The 23,325-nt window shown below is 44.1% G+C and overlaps 1 protein-coding gene across 1 annotated transcript in view; it reads right to left on the bottom strand.

Annotated features, from left to right (window-relative positions):
- Positions 1-23,325, bottom strand: part of MGAT4A (alpha-1,3-mannosyl-glycoprotein 4-beta-N-acetylglucosaminyltransferase A) — a 153,710-nt gene that overhangs the window by 81,445 nt on the left and 48,940 nt on the right. Inside the window, exon 3 of the mRNA XM_077482746.1 lies at positions 15,840-16,007. Coding sequence (XP_077338872.1) covers positions 15,840-16,007 — 168 coding nt within the window. The remainder of the gene's footprint in view (positions 1-15,839; positions 16,008-23,325) is intronic.

Genomic DNA, 23,325 nt, shown 5'->3' with positions numbered 1-23,325 from the left:
AGCTCATCTTTCTACAGACACCAGGTCTCGCAGGCCCCAGAAGTGAGCAGGGGGTGACAAGAAACTGCAAGATGTACAGCAAAGGCCCTGTGTTCAGAGGAGGGAGTTTTATGGATGTGTGTAAGACGTCAAAGATAGGCAACTGGTTAAGGCTGGGTTCACACCGCTGCGGGTGGGAGACCCGGATGTGATTCGCACCGCACTGCAGTGCAAATCACATCCGATCTCTGTAGCGATGCGAGTTCAGCCATCAGGGCTGGTGCAAGAATTTTTGACACCCTAGGCGAAACCTAATTTTGCCGCCCCTTAGCAAGACCTCCAACCCCACCCCTTTGCCCTGCAGTGGCTATGGCTGGTGGCTGCAGATGGCTGTTCTGTGGGTAGGTACGACTGGTGGGTAACCCTGGTGCTTGCTCTCTCAGGAGAGGGAGAGGGAGGAGGAGGAGGAGGAGGAGGAGAGGGGCAGGGTGGACAGGGGGAGGAGGAGAAGGAGAGGAGGAGAGGGAGGAAGGAGTGTAAGAGGAGGGAAGGAAGAGGAGGAAACAGGAGAGGGCGGAGGAAGATGGATGAAGAGAGGGGGGAGGAGGAGAAGAGGGAGGAGGAGTGGGGAGAGGAGGAGAGGGATGAGGAGTGTGGGGGAGGAGGAGGGAAGAGGAGGAGAGGGAGGAGTAAGGGGTTTCTAGGAGAGGAGGAGGGGAGAGCAGAGGGAGGAGGAGTGAGGGGTTTTAGGAGAGGAGGAGGGGAGAGCAGAGGGAGGAGGAGTGAGGGGTTTTAGGAGAGGAGGAGGGGAGAGAAGAGGAGGAGGAGGAAGAGAGGGGGCAGAGGGGAGGAGAAGTGGGGGAAGACAGGGGGAGAGGAGGAGAGGGGGGAGGGGGGGAGGATTGGGAGGGAGAGGGATGAGGAGTGTGGGGGAGGAGAGGTGCTAGGAGAGGAAGGGAGAGGGGAGGAGGAGAAGAGGGGGGGATTGGAAGGGAGGAGGAGAGGGATGAGAAGTGTGGGGGAGGAGAGGTGCTAGGAGAGGAAGGGGAGAGGGGAGGAGGAGAAGAGGGGGGGATTGGGAGGGAGGAGGAGAGGGATGAGAAGTGTGGGGGAGGAGAGGTGTTAGAAGAGGGAGGAGGAGTGAGGGGGAGGGGTATTAGGAGAGGAGGAGGGGAGAGAAGAGGAGGAGGAGGAAGAGAGGGGGAGAGGGGAGAGGAGGGGGGAGAGGAGGAGAGGGATGAGGAGTGTGGGGGAGGAGGAGGGGGAGGAGAGGTGCTATGAGAGGAAGGGGAGAGGATTGGGAGGGAGGAGGAGAGGGGTGAGGAGTGTGTGGGAGGAGAGGTGTTAGGAGAGGGAGGAGGAGTGTGGGGGAGAGGAGGGGTGTTAGGAGAGGATGAGGGGGGAGGAGGAGGAGAGGAGGAGGAGAGGATGGGGGAGGAGCAGGAGAGGGATGAGGAGTGTGGGGGAGAGGTGATGTGAGGGAGGAGGAGTGGGAGGGAGGAGGAGTGAGAGGGAGGAGAGGAAGGAGGAGTGTGGGGGAGAAGGAGAGGAGGAGTAGGAGGGGGATGAGGAGTGTGGGGGAGGAGGAGTTGGGGGGAGGAGAGGTGTTAGGAGAGGATGAGGGGTGTTAGGAGAGGATGGGGGGAGAAGGAGAGGATGAGGGGGGGGAGGAGAGGATGAGGGGGGGAGGAGAGGATGAGGGGGGGAGGAGGAGAGGGATGAGGAGTGAGAGGGAGGAGAGGAATGAGAAGTGTAGGGGAGGAGGAGAGAAGGAGTGTTAGGAGAGGAGGAGGAGAGGGGTGAGGAGTGTGGGGGAGAGGAAAGGGAGGAGGAATGGGAGGGATGGAGGAGATGGATGAGGAGTGTGGGGTGGAGGAGTGAGAGGGAGGAAGGGTTGGTAATGGAGGAGGAGAGGGATGAGGAGTGTGGGTGAGGAGGAGAGGGGGCAGTAGAGGTGTTAGGAGGAGGGGGAGGAGGAGGGGTGTTAGGAGATGGGGAGGGGGAGAGGAGGAGGAAGAGAGGGATGAGGAGTGTGGGGGAGGAGGAGAGGGATGAGGAGTGTGGGAGAGGGAGAGGGGTGGGAGGAGGAGGGGTGTTAGGAGAGGAAAAGGGGGGAGGAGGAGAGGGATGAGGGGTGTGGGGGAGGAGGAGGGGGGAGAGATGTAAGGAGAGGAGGGGGTTAGGAGAGGAGGAGGGGGAGAGGGATGAGGAGTGTGAGGGAGGAGGAGAGGGGGGGAGGTGTGTGGAGAGGGGGGAAAGGATGAGGAGAGGAGCGGGAGAAGGGGTGTGAGGAGAGGAGGGGGAGAAGGGGTGTTAGTAGAGGAGGAACGAGAGGGATGAGGAATGTGAGGGAGGAGGAAAGGGGGGAGGAGGAGAGGGGGGAGGTGTGTGGAGAGGGGGGAAAGGATGAGGAGAGGATGGGGAGAAGGGGTGTTAGGAGAGGAGGAGGGGGAGAGGGGTGAGGAGTGTGAGGGAGGAGGAGAGGGGGGAGGTGTGTGGAGAGGGGGGAAAGGATGAGGAGAGGAGGGGGAGAAGGGGGGTGAGGAGTGTGGGGGAGATGAGAGGGAGTCTTACATTCAGGCCATGTGCTGGGACAATCATGACATCACACATGTGAGGAGTCTGAGGACAGATCCATGCATACACACTATACAGTAATACAGTGTAGTTGAAGTTCACTTACTGGGGTTCTGCTCTGCAGACTGCACCCGATCACTCTGTCCAGCACAAACCCCGCCTCCATGCCTCCAGATATTACCACTCACCAGGCACTGACTACTCCGATCGGCTGTAGCATGTCTGCATGTGAGTGACACCTTCCGCTGTACAGGAGAGGTGATAGAACACCGGGAGGGAGAGCTGGCCTCTGCAAGTGACACAGGGGTCAGGGGTCACATAATTAGACGGATACAAATCTCAGTCACTGAAATTCAGTGACTGAATCATGTATAGGCAGAGCTGGCAGTACTGAAAGAGACCAGAGACACATGTCACTGGTATATTCATAGTGGCGCGCAGCAGCAGGGGATGTGTTTGTTTTCATTCTGTCGGCAGACTCAGGACACGTCCCCCAGTGCTGTGCTGTGCCTCTAATGATACTACAGGTGGACGGAGCGCCTAACTAAGTACATGTAACATTCTGCAGGGGCGCCGGGCGGCATCCCCTGCATTATACAGCACCGCACCTCCACCGAACACTTGCATAACACGGAGACTGGTGGGAGACAGGGATTAGAGAAACCAGCAGCCAGGCGCCCTAGGCAGTAGTGCGCCCTAGGCGATTGCCTAATTCGCCTAGTGGTAGCACCGGCCCTGTCAGCCATACAGATAGTATGGCTGAATTTGCATCGCACCCGCCGCAAACTCGCACGGGACCCTTTTTTTGGTCCGCAGCAGAATCGGATCGCATGGGTGTTCACACCATGCGATCCGATTCCTGTCCGAGTTTGCAGATCGCACTGCGATATGCGGACTGATCTGGGGGTGTCATTAAGATTTCATTGACACTCCCAGCAGTCCGCATAGGGCAGTGTGAACTGCCGGCGGGAGGCATGAGATGTGGGAAAACGCTGCGGATTCACGGCGTTCCCGCATCGCTACGGTGTGAACCTAGCCTAAAGGCCAACTCCACTTTTGATTGTTTTATTTTGTATTTAAAATGCATAAATAAAACGAAGAATAGGGACAGTATTTAAATTTGGTAGGTTTAAAAAGCTCTGATAAGTGTGCGCTGTTCACGGACACACACCTCATCAATTTCTACAGTCATAATCCATCTGGCATCATCAACTCAAAATCGTTACGTGGACTGCTAACTGGGACTATAGTGGGCTGGCCTTGACTGTATCATTGCAAAATACCATAATTTGCTGTATTTCCATCCTCATCTGTGAAAAATAAAAATGTAAAAAAAAAAAAAAAAATATAGGTTAGGGTAAATACTGTCACGATCAGGGGTCAGGCATGAAGACCATTTGCTATATCAGTAGTGCGACTACCACCAACCAGCAGGATAGGTACACAGGCAGTCACCTTGGTGGATGACACAGGCTCACTTGAGGAGCAGAGTCTAAGTACTAACCGATGATCACCAGAGTTGCTGATGGTGGAGATGGATTTTCCTGCATGTTAGTAGCAGGCGGCAGTCCTCATAATTGCCCCACTAAGAGGTGAGCAAGCTGTGGTCCAGAAGTAAATAAGTAAGTAAGGATCAAACAGAAGCATAGTCAGTAAAACAAGCCAAAGGTCAGTAACAAGTAGTTGCAGGTTGTGATCAGGCAGAAGTGTAGTCAAGGAGCAAGCCAAAGGTTGGTAACGAGTGGTAGCAAAATATGGACGGCAGCAGCGAAGACACGAGTGATACTGAAATACTGGCTGAAGACAGCACAATAATCTGGCAAACAGGAAGTGCAGAGACATGGCTTAAATCAGGAAGTTCATGGGAGGAGTAAAGAGTAAAGGGTTCAGCAGAAGTCAAGGCACAAGGTGGGGTTGTCCAATGGATCAGGCAGGGCACTGTCCAGCATCTCAGGTAGCTCAGCGATAAGAGTCATTGGCAGACACAGGTTAAAGTCCAGGCCCTCACAAATACTTACCATAAAGCGTATACCAGAATTCTCCAGGAAACAGAAAAATGCCCTTCTCATTTAAAGTGAATAAACAGGCTTTATACCCTTTAAAGCTACCAAAATGAATATATGTTGCTTTTCCACAGCATTAAATAGACTCATAATAATGCTTGAATTTAAAAAATGATTTTAGTTTTCATATTAATAACCATATCAGATTTTGTGTTCCTTTTGGATCAAAAACACTTCACAATAAAACTACAGCCAAGCTTAAGGGCCGGTTCACACAGCGAGCCGCGGCGAGGCGTCTCCGACTTACCTCGCCGCGACTTGCGGGGAGCTCAGCGGCGACTTGCAGAGGACTTCTGCATAGAAGTCAATGCAAGTCGCCCCCGAAGTCGCCCCGAAGTAGTACAGGAACCTTTTTTCTGAGTCGGAGCGACTCGAGTCGCTCCTCTCAGAACGGTTCCATAGTACTGAATGGGGGCGACTTGCGGGAGCGAGGCGAGGCGAGCCGTGTCGCCTCGCGTCGCAGTGTGAACCGGCCCTTAGGATTATTATTTATACCAACAAAACCGTGTATATCCATAGAGCTACAAAGCAGTGTTTTTCTGTCCTTCATTATTACTTGCCAAAATGATAAAATCCATGGCCAAATTTCTGGGAGCATCCAACCTTTGAGAAAGCTTTAAAAGTAACAGAATAGAAGAACGGTGTCATTATTTGAAGATGGCGTGTTGATTTATCTAGCTTATCCCTTACAATCCCTTGGAAATACCTAATGTATTATTCAAGATTTGATGTGTACTCAGGTTTCAAAGTCAACTGAACAAAATATCTCCCATTTCTGCTGGAGATGGAATTCCTGAACTACTTTCCAGCATGCTTTCCATTGAAAATCGATTCTGAACCAAAAAAAAATTGGGCATCACAAGCCAGCACCAATTATTCCCATGTCTTGAATAAAAAGGGTGTATATTTGTAGTCAAACTTTTTTAAGTTTTGGATAGCGTGTGAACAGATTAGAGCCCCTATAAAATTGTTTTGCCATCTGTGTCCCTGCTAGATAGAATTACCTTTTCTATTTGATCCATTGACCAATGTCAGACACAGAAGGTGATGACACTTTTACAATTTTAGAGTTGTTACCAGAACAAGAGGTAAGGCTAAATGTTCTAATGTGGACGCCCGTTCAAGTGGCAGTTGTCTATGAGGATAATTTTCTTCAATTTGTAGAGATTTCCTCTCACTCCCCAATGTATCTTTGGGACACAGGCAGCAAAAATTTATGGGATTTAACCCTACTGTAGTCAAAACTATAAAATAAAATAAATTTGAGCTATGTATACAGGGATATGCAATTAGCAGACCTCCAGCTGTTGTAGAACTACAAGTCCCATGAGGCATAGCAAGACTCTGACAGCCACAAGCATGACACTTAGAGGCAGAGCATGATGGGAATTGTAGTTTTGCAACAGCTGGAGGTCCGCTAATTGCATATCCCTGCTATACACAATGGTAGATTGTTATTCCACCCGAAAACATTTTCCTATGGAGGATGTAGATAATATACAGAGGTTTTGTAGTATACAAAAATGAATAATAATCACACGAATATCCCTCTTAATTGCCAAAGTGATACAAAACTTTTAAGAGAAGATAACTTGTGTCCAAACAGTCCGCCTTGAGAAATCTTACTGCAGCTGAGTTCATATAACATTCCAGGAGGGACAAATATGTGTGGAATGTGGCGTTAAATAAATGCACTCTTTTTTTATACTACTAATTTAGAATCCTCTATTTTCTTGTGGGTATAAGTGGCATCCCACGTTGGTCAATTTAGAAAATAACAGACTCATTACAGGTCATGTGGTTTATTCACTGAATGTATGAAAGTTCAGTTTATGTCTTTAATCCCCTGAATCCCTGTACTAAAGTAGAAGGAATAATCTGGGATAAATACGGTGTGACAGTGCTGTGCCCTGTCACAGTGTAAAAAGAATTTATGACCCAGGATTCTCATCTATGCCAGTTAACGGGCTCCCGAGGGCTTGTGTCATTGAGAAGAAACTGGTTTGTCAGTTTCCTCATTGGTTGGTAAAACCGGGTCTGGGACCTGGAGCACAGAGGTTTTGTAAAGATTTGGGAGTGATGAAATCTCTAATCCAAGGTCCTTGTTTTGTGAACAACTGCCATATTGAGTGTGTAGGTGTGTGCTGGGCTTTTTGTAGAGACCTGACCATGGTTTTGGGCTCCACCATGGCAGACAGGGGAGGACTCTGCCCAGGTGTAAGGAGGGCTCTCCATAAGAGAGACAGGTGGAGACAGAGCATCAAGAGGCTGCAAGTTGTGTGCATAGATTTCACAAGAAGATTGTCTGGAGAACACAGACAAAAGTCCTGAAGGGTAAGGCCAGAGTAGCAGCACTGCCATGTGTAAGCCAGAAGGCTGAATGTGTATTTCCTTTGCAAGAGCCAGAGAAATGCTCAAAGGCGAGGTAAAGTCATAAATTGTGATTTTGGGGAATTCTTTTTTTTTTATAATATAGGGCAAGAAAAGCCCACAAAAGAAGAAAAGCGAGTGCAAATACTGCAGCTGCTGACTTTTAAAATAAGCACATTCACCTGTCCAGGGCACCCACGATGTCCTCACCCTGAAGCCGACCCATCCCTCGGCTGCGGCATTGCTAGTAAGGGAATCAGGAAGTGAAGCCTAGTTCCCTTCTGTGCAAGCATGTGTCATGCTGCACGTTCTGAGTGGTCCCTGCGTGTCTCCCAGAAGACAGCGGGGGGGATGGAGGAGGGGCCGGACATGGCGCAGATCGCCGCAGAGTCTGCGCCAATCTTTCGCCTGGAAGTGTGAGGAAATACCTGTATTAGACAGGTATCTGCTCCCCCCTCCCCTCCTGAAAGGTGTCAAATGTAACACCGGAGGGGGGGGGGGGGGGGATCCAGAGACAGCAGACGTTCAATTTGTGGGTGGAACTCCGCTTTAAAAGCTCTACCATACATGCTGGTTCCCACAATAGGTAAATTGATAAGTAAGACCCGTTTAGCACTAGCAATGATACATTTTACCACTCAGGTCACAGATTATAACCCAAAAGGCATTATATACTGTTAATCAGATACGTTAAGCTCAAACGACACAGTGAGGTTGATTTACTAAAGACAAATAGACAGTGCACTTTGCAAATGCAGTTGCACCCATTTTCCCCAGAGCTTAGTAAATGTGGTAAACCTCTATTGATTTATATCATCCAATTGTGTGCAAGAAAAATGCTGTTTTTCTATTTTCCTTGCACTTGACTGGATATTCTTTACAAAGAAAAGTAAAATGAGTGCAACTGCACTTGCACAGTGCAGTCTATTTGCCTTAAAGGGGTTGTAAAGGCAGAAGATTTTTTAACTTGATGCATTCTATGTGATAAAGAGGTTGTAAACTCGAAAAAAATAAAAAATAAAACCTGGAAGACAAAAAGGCATAATGAGCTAGTATGCATCGCATACTAGCTCATTACGAAATACTCACCTTAGAACAAAGCTCTCTCAGTAACGCCTGCACACTGCTGAAATTTTCCCTGGAGTTTCTTCCCGGGTTCACGGGCTCTGTCGCTGTGATTGGCCAGAGCCACGATTATATCACTCCCGCGCATGCTCGCAGAAACTGCCGGTCGTGGCACATGGCCCCAAATAAACGGCACAGGCGGTGGTTTCTTCAGAGCGCATGCGCCAATGACGTCAACGTATATAGTAAATATCTCCTAAACGGTGCAAGTTTAGAAGATATTTACAGTACCTACAGGTAAGCCTTATTATAGGCTTACCTGTAGGTACAATTAAAAAGGAAGACTTTACTTCCTCTTTAAAGATAAAATCCTTTTGTGTGCAGTAGCCCCCCTCAGCTCCTCTAACACTTACCTGAGCCCTATCTCGATCCAGCGATGTTTCAGGTGTGTCTCGGCTGCCCGGAACTCCCTTCCTCATTGGCTGAGGCAGCAGTGCACCGCCATTGGCTCCTGCTGCTGTCAATCAAAGACAGTCAGCCAATGAGGAGAGAAAGGGGGCAGGCCGGGGCATTTCTGAATGGACACAGGGAGCTGCGGCTCAACTCAGGTGACCCATAGCAAGCTGCTTGCTGTGGGGCACTCAACAGGAGGGAGGGGCAAGGAGCACCGAAGAGGGACCCAAGAAGAAGAGGATCCGGGCTGCTCTGTGCAAAACCATTACACAGAGCAGGTAAGTATAACATGTTTGTTATTTTTAAAGAGGTTGTTAAGCCACTTGTTATAATACATGGTGGATAGGAGCATTTTATACAATCAGTTCCCCTGTGTCTGTGTTATAGCATAAATATGCTTATCTGTACTGATAACACAGCGTCTTCCTTTGATCAGTTGCCTCCTCTCTCCTGTCCTCTGTCAAGCTGACAGTTCAAGTGGGCAGGGCCAAGCACTACAGTTGACGTCAGCTGGAAAGGAGAGGAGAGAGAGCCAAGGAGTCACATGATCGCAGGAAGACACTGTGTTATCAATACAGATAAGCATATTTATGATATATTAAAGACACAGGGAAACTTCTTGTTCTAATACAGAGGGGATGGGGGCTTTTAATGTTAACTATGAGAGCAGCAGGAGCAGGGGGAGGGAGCTGACAGGGGCAGACACTCAGAAGGAAGGGGGGGAGAGGACACAGGAGATAAAGAGCAGGGCACATACTGACTCTGGTGTCAGAGCTCAGCAGCCCTGATAGATTGGAGTTAGCAATGAGAGGGGAGGGTAGAAACTGTCAGGTTTAGGTATTACAGGTGATACAGGGGGTCAAATCACACAGCACAGGCACTGTGCTGTATAACATGCTTTAAGGAGCAGTTCACACCAGACGCAGTTCTGTTCAGTTCCGTGTGCTTTTTTTCTGCACTAAAAATGCGTGCACAGTGTTTTCCATGTATTCCAATGGCTTTAGTTTAAACCATGCAGTCAGTTTCTGGTCAGTTTTCCTCAGTTTCTGGTGCAGAAACTGCCCAGAAACTGACCGGAACTGACTGTATTGGTGCAGAAAAAAACGGAACTGCACGGAACTGCATCTGGTGTGAACTGGCCCTAAGGGAACAGGATCTTTTTTTTTTTTTGGGCTAACAAACATTTTAACTAACAAAACAAAAAAAAAAAAACACGAGTCTTTACTATCACTAAATCCACCCCAGTGAGTCGAAAAGAATGAATCTTCATCTGCAAAATTACGTAAGCGTTGTAGCATACATTTCAACTGGAGAACATCTGGGTTATCATTCCATTTAAAGGACAGATTCACCTTCAAAAAATGAATACAAAAATATAAGTCCACCTTCTCTAGCCTCTAACCTGATCACAGATGAAACCCCCATCACTAAAGTGCTTACTTTCCTCTCTGTAGAGTTTAAAGCCTTGGAGCAGACATCTTCTGTGCTGCCTGTGCCTGCCTAGAAACTCCCAATTTGCTAAAATGGCTTCATAATTCTAGAACCTTTACAGCCTTTGTGCAGATACCCTCTAAAAGTAAACATTGGGATATTAGATTTGGGGGCTGTTTTTTTATTCTAATAAAAGGTAAAGATGTCCTGTAAATACTAAAAGTATCGAGGTACACAAGGAAGTAGCAACATGCGGCCCAAACAAAACAATTTGACATTTGTTATGTAGATTCATTTTTTGTTCCATATTTGCATGGGTTTTGTTGGCTGGCTCCAAGTTTCTCTAAAAGTACAAAAATATTAGCAAAGTCGTGTGTTTCCACATACCATGGATGTAATGTGTTTTTGTAAGACAGTGGGAACATCGTCGCACTCTATACCACTTCATAGCAGGGAATAATGAGAGGAGGTCATTAAGGACAGTGCAGGATCATTACTTCACAGTGACAGATGTCTCCTGAAGGGCACTAGACATTACATAGAGAATTCTCTAGGCACTGTCTGTCCAAAACACTGTTAGGATTTTTTTAAAGATAAAAACACGACTTTACAAAAAAAGATTTAAGTGCACCTGTAATCCTGGCCAATAGGCAATAAACAAATTAAATTTTAGGGCCTGTTGCATTAGAAAACAGCTGCTGGTGTGCACTACATTGAGAGCAACGCTGATGCGCTTAAAACAACACATTGCACTGTAACTTTTTTTGTTCAGACTTCATTGAAATGTTTTGATGCAATGTAGTGTACTGCATTCTAACATACTGCAGTGAAAAAAGTACTACATGCTCTACATTTTTTCAGTGTCCACCACTGCAGTGCATTGTAACAAGGCAAATTGCCTATGCATTGGTTCACCTGGTGTGATTGGGTCAAGTATTACTAAACTCAGGATCCTTGCATTCACTATATCTGGTCTCCCACAGTACACAGGACATGGAAATGCAATTATTTTAGCAAATGTAAACTGCTAAATACCTTTTCTCCTCAGCAGTGAAAAGCAGTCTTGTGACTTCTATCAGTGTCTGGTTAAAGCTTGTAGAAGGGTGGGGCATAGTTGAGCAGCGGATATAGCCGTCTCCTTCTCCGCGAGAATCTGTGAAATACTCCTGTACTCACCCAATATCACTCTTTCACGGACCTCAGCTGACCAGTCCCGGTGTCCCTGTGCTTGTAAGCTGCATTCCTGCTACTCTACTCCTGCTGCTGACATGGCAAAACGGCTCAAAGAAAACTGAGCCCTCACGGAGGATTCTGGCCAAGATAGCACCTGGTCGCAACGCTCCTCCAAGGAGAAATACAAAGAGGCGGCCCAGAAATTCTTCAACCAGACGAAAAGTGGAGACTGAGGATAGATATATCACTAACCCTATGGAGGATACAAAGCGGGCTTGGTTGGAGGCACAATCTATGTCCAGGCATCTGGCTTTGCCGCAGGCTGAAAACAAAATGTTCTTTTCTACAGAAAACTCACTTTGAGGGAGGGGAGGCTATTGGGCACATGCTGTGTCTCGGCCATCTGCGATGATCAGGGTGCCCTCCAGTCCCAGACCTCTGACATTATTAGGATCTTTAGATCATTCTACGCTAATCTATATTCTTCTAAAGTACAGCCTTCTGACATGGAGGTTGGGGGATTTCTAGATGGCTGTGTGCTGCAACGCTTGTCGGTGTCGGATGCCGCATTGCTCAATGCCCCATTAACGGAGGAGGCATTCACGTTAGCTCCAGCACAATCTCATAATGAATCTCCGGGGGTGGACGGCTTTCCATCCGAGGTCTACAAGCAATGCGCAGGCACATTGCTACCCATAATACTGAAAGTCTATAATGAGGCATTTTAGACTGGAGCTTTGCCCACTTCTATGAATGAGGCGACAATTGTTGTGCTGTTAGAACCGGGAAAAGACGTTACTTTACCTGATCCATACTGACCTATTTCCTTGCTCACAACCAATGTCAAACTATTTGCCCGAGTGTTGGCGACCATACTGGCTCAGGTAATAGATAAATTGGTACACGATGACCAATCTGGATTCATCCCCACGAATCTCCGGAGGCTTTTCCAAAATGTATAATTACCTGTGGATAACCCTGGTAACCGAACCATTTTTTCGCTAGATGCAGCCAAGGCCTTTCAACAGTGTCGAATGGCCTTATCTGTGGAAGGTGTTGGAACATATGGGCCTGGGTACCAATTTTGTCAAGTGGGTCAAGATACTGTATGCTGAGCCCTTGGCTAAGATTAGGGTGAATGGGGAGCTCTCAGAACCTTTTGCATTATTCCAAGGCATTAGGAAGTGGGGTCCTTTGTCGCCCCTGCTGTTTGCCCTGGCTTTGAAACTTCTCGCCTCACGGATAAGAGAAGAGGCCAATATAACCGGGTTCAGACACAATGCGGGAACTGACGTGGTGTCGATGTACATCATCTGATGATACCCTACTTTATTTGGGAGATACTCAGGGCACTTTGCAGACCGTCATGAACCTTATTGAGGCCTTTGCACATTGTCAGGCTTTTCCATTAATTGGAACAAGTTGATACTGATGCCTTTGGACCCTATAACCGGCCCCTTCCTGAATGTGCGGAAATGGTGCAGGTGGTATTTTCCTTTCGCTATCTTGGCATTCAGGTTACCCCCGACCCATCTCAATATATTGAACCTAATCTAATTCCCTTAGGCCGCGTACACACGGGCGGATTGTCTGCCCAACTTAGTCCGCTGAAACGTGTTTCAGCGGACAATCCGCTCGTGTGTGGGCTTCAGCGGACTTTTTTAGCGGACAGTCTGATGGACTTAGTCTTTCGGAATTTCCGTAATTTTGTCCGTCCAAACTTGGTTTCAGCGGACAGTCCGCTCGTGAGTAGGCAAGTTGGACGGACTAAGTATGGCGCATGCTCAGAAAGGATTTACACGCCGAAGGTTGCATTGCAGTGTATTGGACGTCGTATTTCTAGTCCCGTCGTACGTGCTGTACACGTCTGTTCATCGTGTGTGGTCAAGTCCGTTCATTCAAAAGTTGAACGGACTGTCTGTCGGATTGTCTGACGAACTTAGTTGGGCAGACAATCCGCCCGTGTGTACGCGCCCTTACTCCGTAAATTTTGTGAAAAATATACTATTTGGTGTAAACTGTCATTATCAGTGGTGGGGAGAATTAACCTCATCAAAATGGTCTGGGCACCACAATTGTTGTATGTATTCAACAACTCTCCAGTCTGGGTTCCCCTGACAGTGGTTTGCTAGGATAGACTCCCAATTTAGAGAACGGATATGGCGTAATAAGATTGCTCAGATTAGTCTGTCAACATTACAGCATAGCAAAGATCTGGGGGGACTAGCAGTCTCTCACTCTAGCGCCTACTGCCTTGCCTACCAGCTACAGCAGCTGGGGGGCTGGGGAATTGTGGACTTAACGGACCATATACGTAGACTTCTGTTCCTACCAGGAGATGATATCTCTGCCCTCGAGTGTCTGGAGGCAGGATTCATGCACTTGGAGACTAGGGCTCCCACAATAACCCTATTGAAGACTTTATGGTCATATGTTAAACAGATGCTAAGGATAGAGGGCTAACACATACTCCATTATGGCGCAACCTGAACTATAGGGAGATATTGAACCTCAGTGGGTTTAGAGACTGAGAAGGGACATGACTATGCTTTATATCAGAGTTATATAATGGGCCAGCCCTTAAATTCCTTATGGAGGTGAAGGCAGAGTTTGCCATCCCACGTAGCCACTTCTTCAAATATTTACAGCTGAGACATGCCCTGCAAACACAATCAAGATGTGCCTAACTTAAGTTGACTGATCATACCTTATTACAGGAGGTTCTTATGGAAGGTGATAAAAAGGGAATGATTTCCAGAAGTTATAATATTCTTCTTAATGCTATACAGGATTCCTCCAAATTACCTTGCAGGCAGGGGTGGGAAAAGGATACGGTGTCATAGATGGGGAGACATGGGATCTCTGCCTGACCTCCACCCCTTTGATGTTGGTATCTGCCTCTCAAAAATTATCTCATTAATATCTGCTACATAGGGTATACAGAACACCTGTACAACTCCATAAATGGGGGAATCACAATATCCCCCTATGCCTGAAATGTGAGAGAGATCATGGCGACCTCATTCATATGCTTTGGGAGTGCCCCAAGCCTTTCCGCTATTGGAAGGAGGTCCTCAAAGTGATCTCTTAAGTATTTATGTTCAATATTATGCAAACCCTGGTTGTGTGCCTCTTGGGTGCCCTGGATGAGGAGTCCTTAACTCCACAAGCTCATATTGTTGTTCTGCAACTGCTGTATGTTGCATGTAAACTGATCGCACAATTTTGGATTGTTCCCAAGGTGCCCACCAGGCCGGAATGGGTGGGGCATGTCAATAAATTATTGATACGGGAAAAGTTGACATACCAACATAGAAATGTTTCACGTAAATTCTACTCGATGTGGCAAGCTTGGTTGGATGTTCCCGGGATTGGCACCACATCAGTTAGCTAGAGACAGGCTCCTACAGGGGTGAATGTTACAGGTGATCCAGAATAGTGTCTGACTAAGTCCCATACCACACAAGATCCCTTTTATAGTATTAGTGACTTGGGTACGTAGTTTTTGTTTGTTTTTGGTTAACCCTCAGGGCTCTGAGGGTTTAGATTGGTCGAACTGTTAGTTTCTTTTCAGTTACACTATGCCTTCATATATATGTCAATATTTGTAATTCTGGTTTATATATTTTTGTATGCACTATATTGTCTGGCAGCATATCATTATATAAGAACTTTACCTTATTCTCTTGTGTTTTAATATCTAATATGTTCCTTTTTCTACTGTATACTGATGGCATATATTCTGCATTATAAAAAAGCTTGTAGGAGGAGTTTTCTGCACGTGCTCAGTTTGGTGTGTGTGCTTGAGTGTTTTTTTTTTTCTTTGGGAGGGTGGATGCTATCAGCACAGGGCTAAATCAGCACTGTCCAGACAGAGGGTCAGGGGTCCTGCAGTCTCAGACAGTCAGAGTTTTCTGACTCTCTGTCCAGACTGACCCTCTGTCTGGACAGTGCTGAATAGCCCTTGGCTGATAGCATGCATCCTCCCAAAGAAAAAAAAAAAAGAAAAATAGCAACACACACTAAACTGAGCATGTGCAGGCTGAATCCAATGCTCTGTTCTATCAGCAGATAGATTGGGGCAGTGAAAGAAGTGGAGGATTAGCAAAGACAGGATCAAACATCCTTTTTACAAAGTGCAGAGGATAAAGCCCTTAAATTAGATTAACTCCTCCAGCTGTATCAGAACTACACGTCCCATGAGGCATTGCAAGGCTGACAGTTACAAGCATCACTCCCACAAGCAGAGATGGGACTTGTAGTTCCGCAATAGCTGGAGAGCCACCAGTTTGACACCCCTGCTTTAAGAACACCCGTTGGTTACTTACATTAGAAGGCCAGCAGTCTACCAAGATCTCAGAGATTTCAACGACTGTGCTGTAGATTTTGAAAATTAATTACTCTACAATGCTAGTAGATACAAAGTTGCATGAGGGCTTGTTGTAAAGTGCTTTTATTGCTTGTTCAGAATATGTAAATGCTGTAGCATAATGACCCACGCAAAAGTTTCTTTTAATGTAACAAAATCTAGGAATAGTTGAAAAAATAAAATGCCTTCAAAATTATTGGTCTTTTAGTCTAGTACGATCATCATGGCTCCTTTTGTGCAGATCAATAGCTCGCAGCAATTACACAGTATAGATACTTTACAGATATCAGTTCCGTCCCATGGGACTTACAGGGTCACTGAAAGCAGTGTAAAATGACGGATTTTATTTATTTTTTTACCTGAAAAGTGACTTAATGCATCTCTGCTTCCATTTGCCTCAGAAACTGCTTTTCGGAACTGTTCTAATATTGCATGTAGCTCAGATGAGCGCTGTAATGTTCGATGTTCAGCAATGCGCAGGCGTTCTTTTAAAGCATGAAATTCCCGCTGATAGGCAATCAATTTCTCTGCAAAAAATAAATAAATAAATCAGCTGTGGAATATAGAAAGCCATTTAGCCTTACCTAACCAAAGCCTGGAATCCCAAAGTTACTAAAGCAATTCTTGAAGACAAAATTAAAGGCCAGCTCATTAGGTCAGCCCTTCTTTCTTCCTGTAAAAACCACTGCATGGTAGTAGTGTTTACAAACTGAGACATACACTGACAGGGCTGCTTACAATGATCAGCTTTTATTCATTTATGTAAAAACTTTATCCCAAAAGGAAAAAAAAAACAGTTGCTGTAATTGGAGTTCGGCTCTAATTTGTTAATCAAGTCCATCTAAATCTACTAATACATCTAAAGGCCCGTACACACGATCTGACTTTTTGACAACAAACATGCAAATTAGCTGTTTTGGAGCAAAATCCGACCGTGTGTACGCTCCATCGGACAAACTTTTTCCGTTTTCATCTGACTTTTGTTGGCTGTGCGAACGGACAAACTTTTTGACAACATAAGTCCGATGGAGCAAAGTCCGATTGTGTGTACGCAAAACCATCGGACTTTTGTACAAGGTACAAACACACATGCTCAGAACTAATGCAAAAGATCAAACAACACAGAAGTTGACCAAAGGTGGCGCTGGAGTAATTGAGCGTCCTCTTTTGAAGTGTCGTCAGTAAGTTGAAACGTCACTACATTCGTGTTTGTTGCATAAAAAAAATCTGATCGTGTGTATGTAATACAAACTTGTGGACTACACCCTTTGTACAAAAGTCCACGGGAAAGTTTGTACAAAGTCCAATCGTGTGTATGAGCCTTTACTCTAACCTCTCCAAAAACTGACAACGCTGCTCTCCAAATGTGTCTCTGTTGCTCCTATATCCAGGAGGACTTGTCATCCTTGTAATAGGAATAAAAGTGATAAAAATATTAAAAGGAACAGTGTAAAAATAAAAGATAAAAAAATGTAAAGTTCCCCCCATCCCTCTGTGCTCGCACGCATATGTAAATGATGTTCGGACCACACATGTGAAGTATTCCTATGAACGTTACAGTGAGAGCAATGATTCTAGCCCTAGACCTCTAAACAGATTTTTAAGTAATATAGCTTGTCACCATTCCACAAGCATGCGCAATTTTAAAGTGTGACATGTTAGGTATCCATTTACTCTGTGTAACAAAATCTTTCAGATTATCCAAAAAAAATGAAAAAAAAAAATTTGGTGCATATATTGTATTTTTTTAAATTCATTAAAATATATTTTTTCCTAAAAAAAAATGCGTTTGAGAAACTGCTGTAAAAATAAAAAAATTTAACAAATCGCCATTTTATTCCCTAGGGTCTCTGCTAAAAATGTACATTATATATAATATATAATATATGTTTGGGGGTTAGAAGTTATTTTCACGCAAAAAAATACTGATTTAAACTTGTAAACAAAAAGTGCCAGAAAAGGCTTGGTCTTCAAGTGGATAATTACCTGGTGCACTCAGTGTTTTAATGGGAAAAGCTGCAGTGTCTGCATCTCTTCAGAAGTATTTAACCCTTAGAGAGTATCTCACCAAAACTATTCCGATTGCAGGGGATGTCTAAAATGTGACCCGTCTCAGATTTCTGGAAAAATCAGTAAGCCAATCACACAAGCACGAATTTACCTTTCTGGTGAAGTTCTGTACATCAACGCTGTACAGAACACCTCCAGTTTACCATATCGCACTGAATTTTACAGAAAATTACAGAGACTGCAGAAAAGTAAAAAGGTAATTTTAGATAACGCGGCTCTTGTAGTAATTTTACTTGCTATACTTTTTTCCATTATAGTGAAGTAACCCTTTAATCACCTGGGTTTTAGGAAAAAACTCAAGACCTTCCTCTTTTAGCAGATGATTAAAGCTCGCCACAGTGCCTAGAGGCGATTCAGTTCGCATTGTGCGCTATACAAGTATTTCATTCATTCAAGGATTGGTAAGATGCAATAATTAATATTTTGAATTTTGATTTTTAGTACCGCTTGAAACTTTAGAGAATTTATATTAGCAAATTAAACCAGTTGAATATCAATAAATCACAAAACATATAGTTAATTGAAAGATGCAATCAGTGTCACAAACTTATTTTTTCTAATCTTTGGATAATTCTGACACACAGTTTCCTGATGTCATTTTACTAGCTGTAGAATACCTACCATAAAATATATAGGAGGACACAGAGATACATACATATACTTACACATTCACATAGATATCCTTGACAGGTCAAGTGAGGGGTCATGGGACCTGGGACCCCAAGTTCCCTTACTACCAAAGTCCCAAAGTTATATATAAAAAAAAAAAAAAAAAAAAAAAAAAAAAACAGTGAGCAAACTAGAGTTAAATAATTTACTACTAAATAGTGCAACTTTTGGCACTGTCCTTCTCATTGTTGCTCTTCTCTATTTATTATACAATACTGCATAGTAGAGCTGCACGAATAATAGTTAAGAATCGAGATCCCAATTCCCCCTCGCGATCTTAAAGCATTTTCCCGATTCTCTGCAGCATTCTCTGCTCAAGCCGACAGCTGCCAAAAAACAAAACAAAAAAAAAAAAAAAAACAGGCAGTCTGCCAAGTTTCACAACATTCCTCAGCCACATTGTAACATTTTGTTCTTTAGATCAAAGGAATGAACTTGGTCTCTAAATGAGGAAAGTTTAACCACTTAAAGACTAAACCTTTTTCTGACACTTGTTGCTTTCATGTTAAAATTATTTTTTTCTAGAAAATTACTTGGAACCCCCCAAACATTATATATATATATATTTTTAGCAGAGACCCTAGAGCAGCCATTCTCAAACAGGGTTCCGTGGAGCCCTGGGGTTCCTCCAGAGGTTGCTAGGGGTTCCTTGAGCTGTGGCTGATAAACCACGTATTTGATGATGTCTACAGTGTTCAAGGTTCAGCACCACTTAGCAAAGCCAGCAGCATGACACCAAATATATTTTTAGCTGTCTTTAAGGGAGGCATTCTGAACACCACTATGAGGAGCATTGTTCCTTATGAGCCCTAATGATTTGGGTTTAGGAAGGGTTCCATGAGGCATGAACATTTTTGGGGTTCCTCTAGGGTTAAAAGGTTGAGAAACCCTTCCCTAGAGAATAAAATGGCAGTTGTTGCAATATTTTATGTCACACTGTATTTGCATAGTGGTCTTTCAAATGCAATTTTTTTGGAAAAAAAATATACAAATTAATTTTAAAAAACTAAACTGTAAAGCTAGCCGAATTTTTTTCTATAATGTGAAAGACGATGTTACGCCACGAGAATCGTGAGAGAATTGTGATCTTTATTCTAAGCAAAACAAATTGTGATTCTCATTTTATCCAGAATCGTGCAGCTCTATTGCATAGCAGTAAAATCCCATTTACTTGAAACTAGGAACTCTATCTAGGGTACTATTAAATGATCTCCTTTACAAATCTAAACGACAAGACATCATTATACACTGTATTTGCTAAACAAATTACTGTTCATGATGTCAAGTTCTATTCTCGTCAAGCTGTCAGCATTAAGGCCAATTCACTCTATTATGTGATATGATCGAGAATAGCAGACTTCAAGCTTTTGTCTTTGTGGTTTAGGTTATCCACACAGTAAGCAGATTCAAACAAAATGGACCATTGCATTGAAGATCTCCACGATTAGGCACTTTGGTGATTAATGATTAAAATATGATGAGCAGTAATAACAGTAGAATGTAGCTTTTCTCAGTATTAATGCATATATCTCTATCCATTTATTTTTTAACAATATTGAGGATTACTTAGATACCAACCAGTCAGACATGAATATGTTGCATTTAAAGCAGGATAATCAAATATTGTTTAAATAGAAGAGGCACATGTATTCCTACTTGCATCTTGGTGTGCTTTGTGTATTTCTTTCAGATCTGTGCAGTAATACAGTGTGAGACGGTGTGCAGGAGACTCCTGTAATAAACACCAGTCACTGCTGATCTCTTGCCAAGAACAGGGTGAATGGTCTTGTATCCGCCCCCTCCTGTAGTTTTCTGCATGTGTTTCCTCAGATTAGGTGACCCATCAGAATGTGCAACGGAAGTGACGTTTTGTCGCCGCCATCTTGCTACACCCCACACTCCATCACAGTAAAGATACAGTGAGAAGGGGGCAAGCGGAAATCTTGTTACACCAAGCGGAGTTTTGCATTTTACACTTATATTTAACAGTAAACTGAGTTTATATAGTGAAATGCAGTACTCCGCCTGAATGTTTAAATGTAGAATTTTAAAAGCAGCCAACTTCTGTCCGAATAGCAAACTTGTGAGATGAGCAGGCTTGCCGCTGCTTTTAAAATTCAACATCTATACAGTCAGACGGAGTTGTAAGTACTGTATTTCACTATATAAACTCAGTTTACTGTTAAAAATAAGTGTAAAATGCAAAACACCGATGGGTGTAACAAGATGTCCATTGCCCCCTTCTCAGTGTATCCTTACTGTGGAGAAGTGGGGGGTGTAGCAAGATGGCGGCAACTAAACGTAATTTCCGTTACACATCCTGAGAGGTCACCTAATCTGATGAAACACAGGCAGCCTGTAACAGGTGGAGCCGTTCGGTCCCTCCCACAGCTCAGTTCTCTGCACAGATTTCACTACTACTTTTTTTTTTTTTTTTTTTTTCATTACTACTTTTACAAGGTTGAAAAATGGATTTGTAAAGGCATTTGTGGCCCACAAAGTGGAAATATACCATTCGTGACTATAGAGGCATAGATTTCAATGAAAGCTTTTTGTGCCTGGAGTTAAGCTTTAAACTGAATTAGGGAAAATAGCTTACCTAGTGATATCAAATACAAATAATCTTGGTACTTCTATTGTGTAGCTCGCTGAAGCTCCACTAAAAAAACACTATAAACAATTTGCCAATTCTGTTTGTTTTTGTTAAAAAAAAAAAAAAAAAAAAAAAAAAAAAAAAGGAAAATGTCCAATACAAAACATGTAGTTGTATGCTGTTCAAAAGGAAAAATTGGCACTGGAGATTTCAGTGCTTATTAAATATTTACTCTAATTTCCCTTCTGTATTAATGCAAACTGTAATGTAATTTCCATGCTTTATGTAAGCACAGCAGTACATTACAATTAGACTTTATACCCATAACTGCCAGTCGGAGATGTTCCATACACATCACTGCAGTGGGCCCAGAGGTCAATAGCTCTGACTGGTTTAAAAAAAAAAAAAAAAATGGATTGCACTGAAATGTTCAATACCCGCAGTCAGACAAGCTCTGGATTTCCTACTAAACTAATACAAATTCTGACAGAGCACACATACTTTGAAGGCATAGTCACCATTCACTTATACAACTCCTCCAGGAAGCAAAAGGTTGAGATGTGAAATCAGCATGACAGTAAGTCTTCCCATTGACAGTAGAGGACGGATAGATCCGACTGCCCTCGGGGCAACTAGGCTTCCAAGTGCTGCAGAGAATACCATCAACTTGCAAGGTCAACTCTGGCAAACTCACACATTTAGGTCTTTAAGAAGATATAAAGGGGAAAGAGATGAGCAGTGGGCACTAAGAAGATATAAAGGGGAAAGAGAAGAGCGGTGGGCACTACCAGCACCCCATATCTTGTTGGTGTAGAATGACAATTAAGAAAGATTTTATACTTTGTCCAATCAGTCTTCCCCCACAGATGTTTAGCTCAGCAGGGGAGATTGTTGTACTAACATTGAATCATTAGTACAGCGGCTCCAACCTAAGCTGTCAGTGACTGATAGTGTGCAATAGGCTTTAGTGTAAAAAAAAAAAAAAAAAAAAAGAAGGAGGTCAGGTTCTTCAAGCTAAAGATGCATTTTCTAAAAGCAAAAACATGCAGGTCTTCTTTTATCTGTGTGTTTATTTAGGCCTCATGCACACAGGACGTTTTGAAAACTCTCCTAGAAGCTTTTCCATCTGGTTGCAGAGTTTTGGCAGAAAAAAAAAGCCTAAAACTTGTAAAAGTGTCTAACGCTTTTACAAGCATTTAGGCGCATTTACAGGTGTCATACACATGAGCATTAATTAATTTCATTGGCCATATTAATTTATTCTGGCCATTGAAATGAATTAACACTTAAGCGCTAAACTCACCTAGTGTTAACACGTGTTTAGATGCGTTTACAAGTGTCAAGCGTTTTTTCGGACAAAACTTTGTTGCTCCTGGGCTGGACACACTGGCAGAGTTTTTTTTTCTGCCTCTAAAAGCCAATGGGGTCGATTTACTAAAGGGAAAAAGAATGTGCACTTTGTAAAGTGCAGTTGCTCCAGAGTAAAATGAGCAGAAACTCTGCTGACTTCCATTATCCAATCATGTGTAAGAAAAATCACATTTTTTTTTTATTTTCTTTGAACGTGATTGGGTACTCTATGCAGAGTGAAGCCATACCTCATTTACCAAGCTCTGGCGCAACTGCACTTACAGAGGGCAACTGCACTTTGCATAGTGCACAGTATATTTGCATTTAGTAAATAAACCCCTGTGTGTGCAAGGACACACAGGCCAACATGCAGGCGAGTTTAGAGGCTGAAAAAAAAAAAACCAAACCAGATGTTCCTAGAAGCAGCTGCAAAAACATTCAGTGTGCATGAGGCCTTATTCTACACCAGTGGCCTCCAAACTGCGGCTCTAGGGCCAAATGTGGCCCTGTGCTTGCCTTTATCCGGCCCTTGGGACACTACTCCTCCCATTGATAAGAGACGCTATTCTGCCAACTGACACCAACATTGGCCCACAATATCTCCCACTGACACCAATAATGGAGCACTATTCCTCCCAATGACACCAATGATGGGACACTATTCTTCCCCCTAATACCAAATGTGGCAATGTTTACGGACACTGATGCCAGGAAAATTTCTACCAACACTGGCTATAGTTCGGCCCTCTAGAGTGTGAAGGACAATAAACTGGCCCTTTATTTAGAAAGTTTGGGAGACCCCTCCAAAGCAATGTATTTTTGGATTTTCTTTGCTGGGGTCAGTTGACTTGTAGTCATTTACAAGCAGGAAACCATTTTAATGGTCTTTCAATAAAACTAGAACAGGAGTCCCCAAACATTTTACCAGTTTACTATCCGTAACACTGTCGAAAGACCGGACTGGGGTCTGTAGGAGTTAAAAAATGCCCCAACATTGGAGGTCAATTGGAGTAAAAATGCCACAACATTGGTAGTCAGTGGGAGTACAAAATGTCCTTATATTGGCGTTCAGTGGGAGTAAAAATGCCCCCGTGTCAGTAAAAGTAAAAATGCTCCAACATCAATGGTCAGTGAAGTAAAATATGCCCCATGTCATTGGTCAG

The sequence above is a fragment of the Lithobates pipiens genome, unplaced genomic scaffold, assembly GCF_037356315.1.
Source record: "Lithobates pipiens isolate NorthernLeopardFrog02 unplaced genomic scaffold, aLitPip1_a1.2 Scaffold_16, whole genome shotgun sequence".
Taxonomy (NCBI): Eukaryota; Metazoa; Chordata; class Amphibia; order Anura; family Ranidae; genus Lithobates; species Lithobates pipiens.
This window is presented reverse-complemented; position numbering and strand designations above follow the sequence as displayed.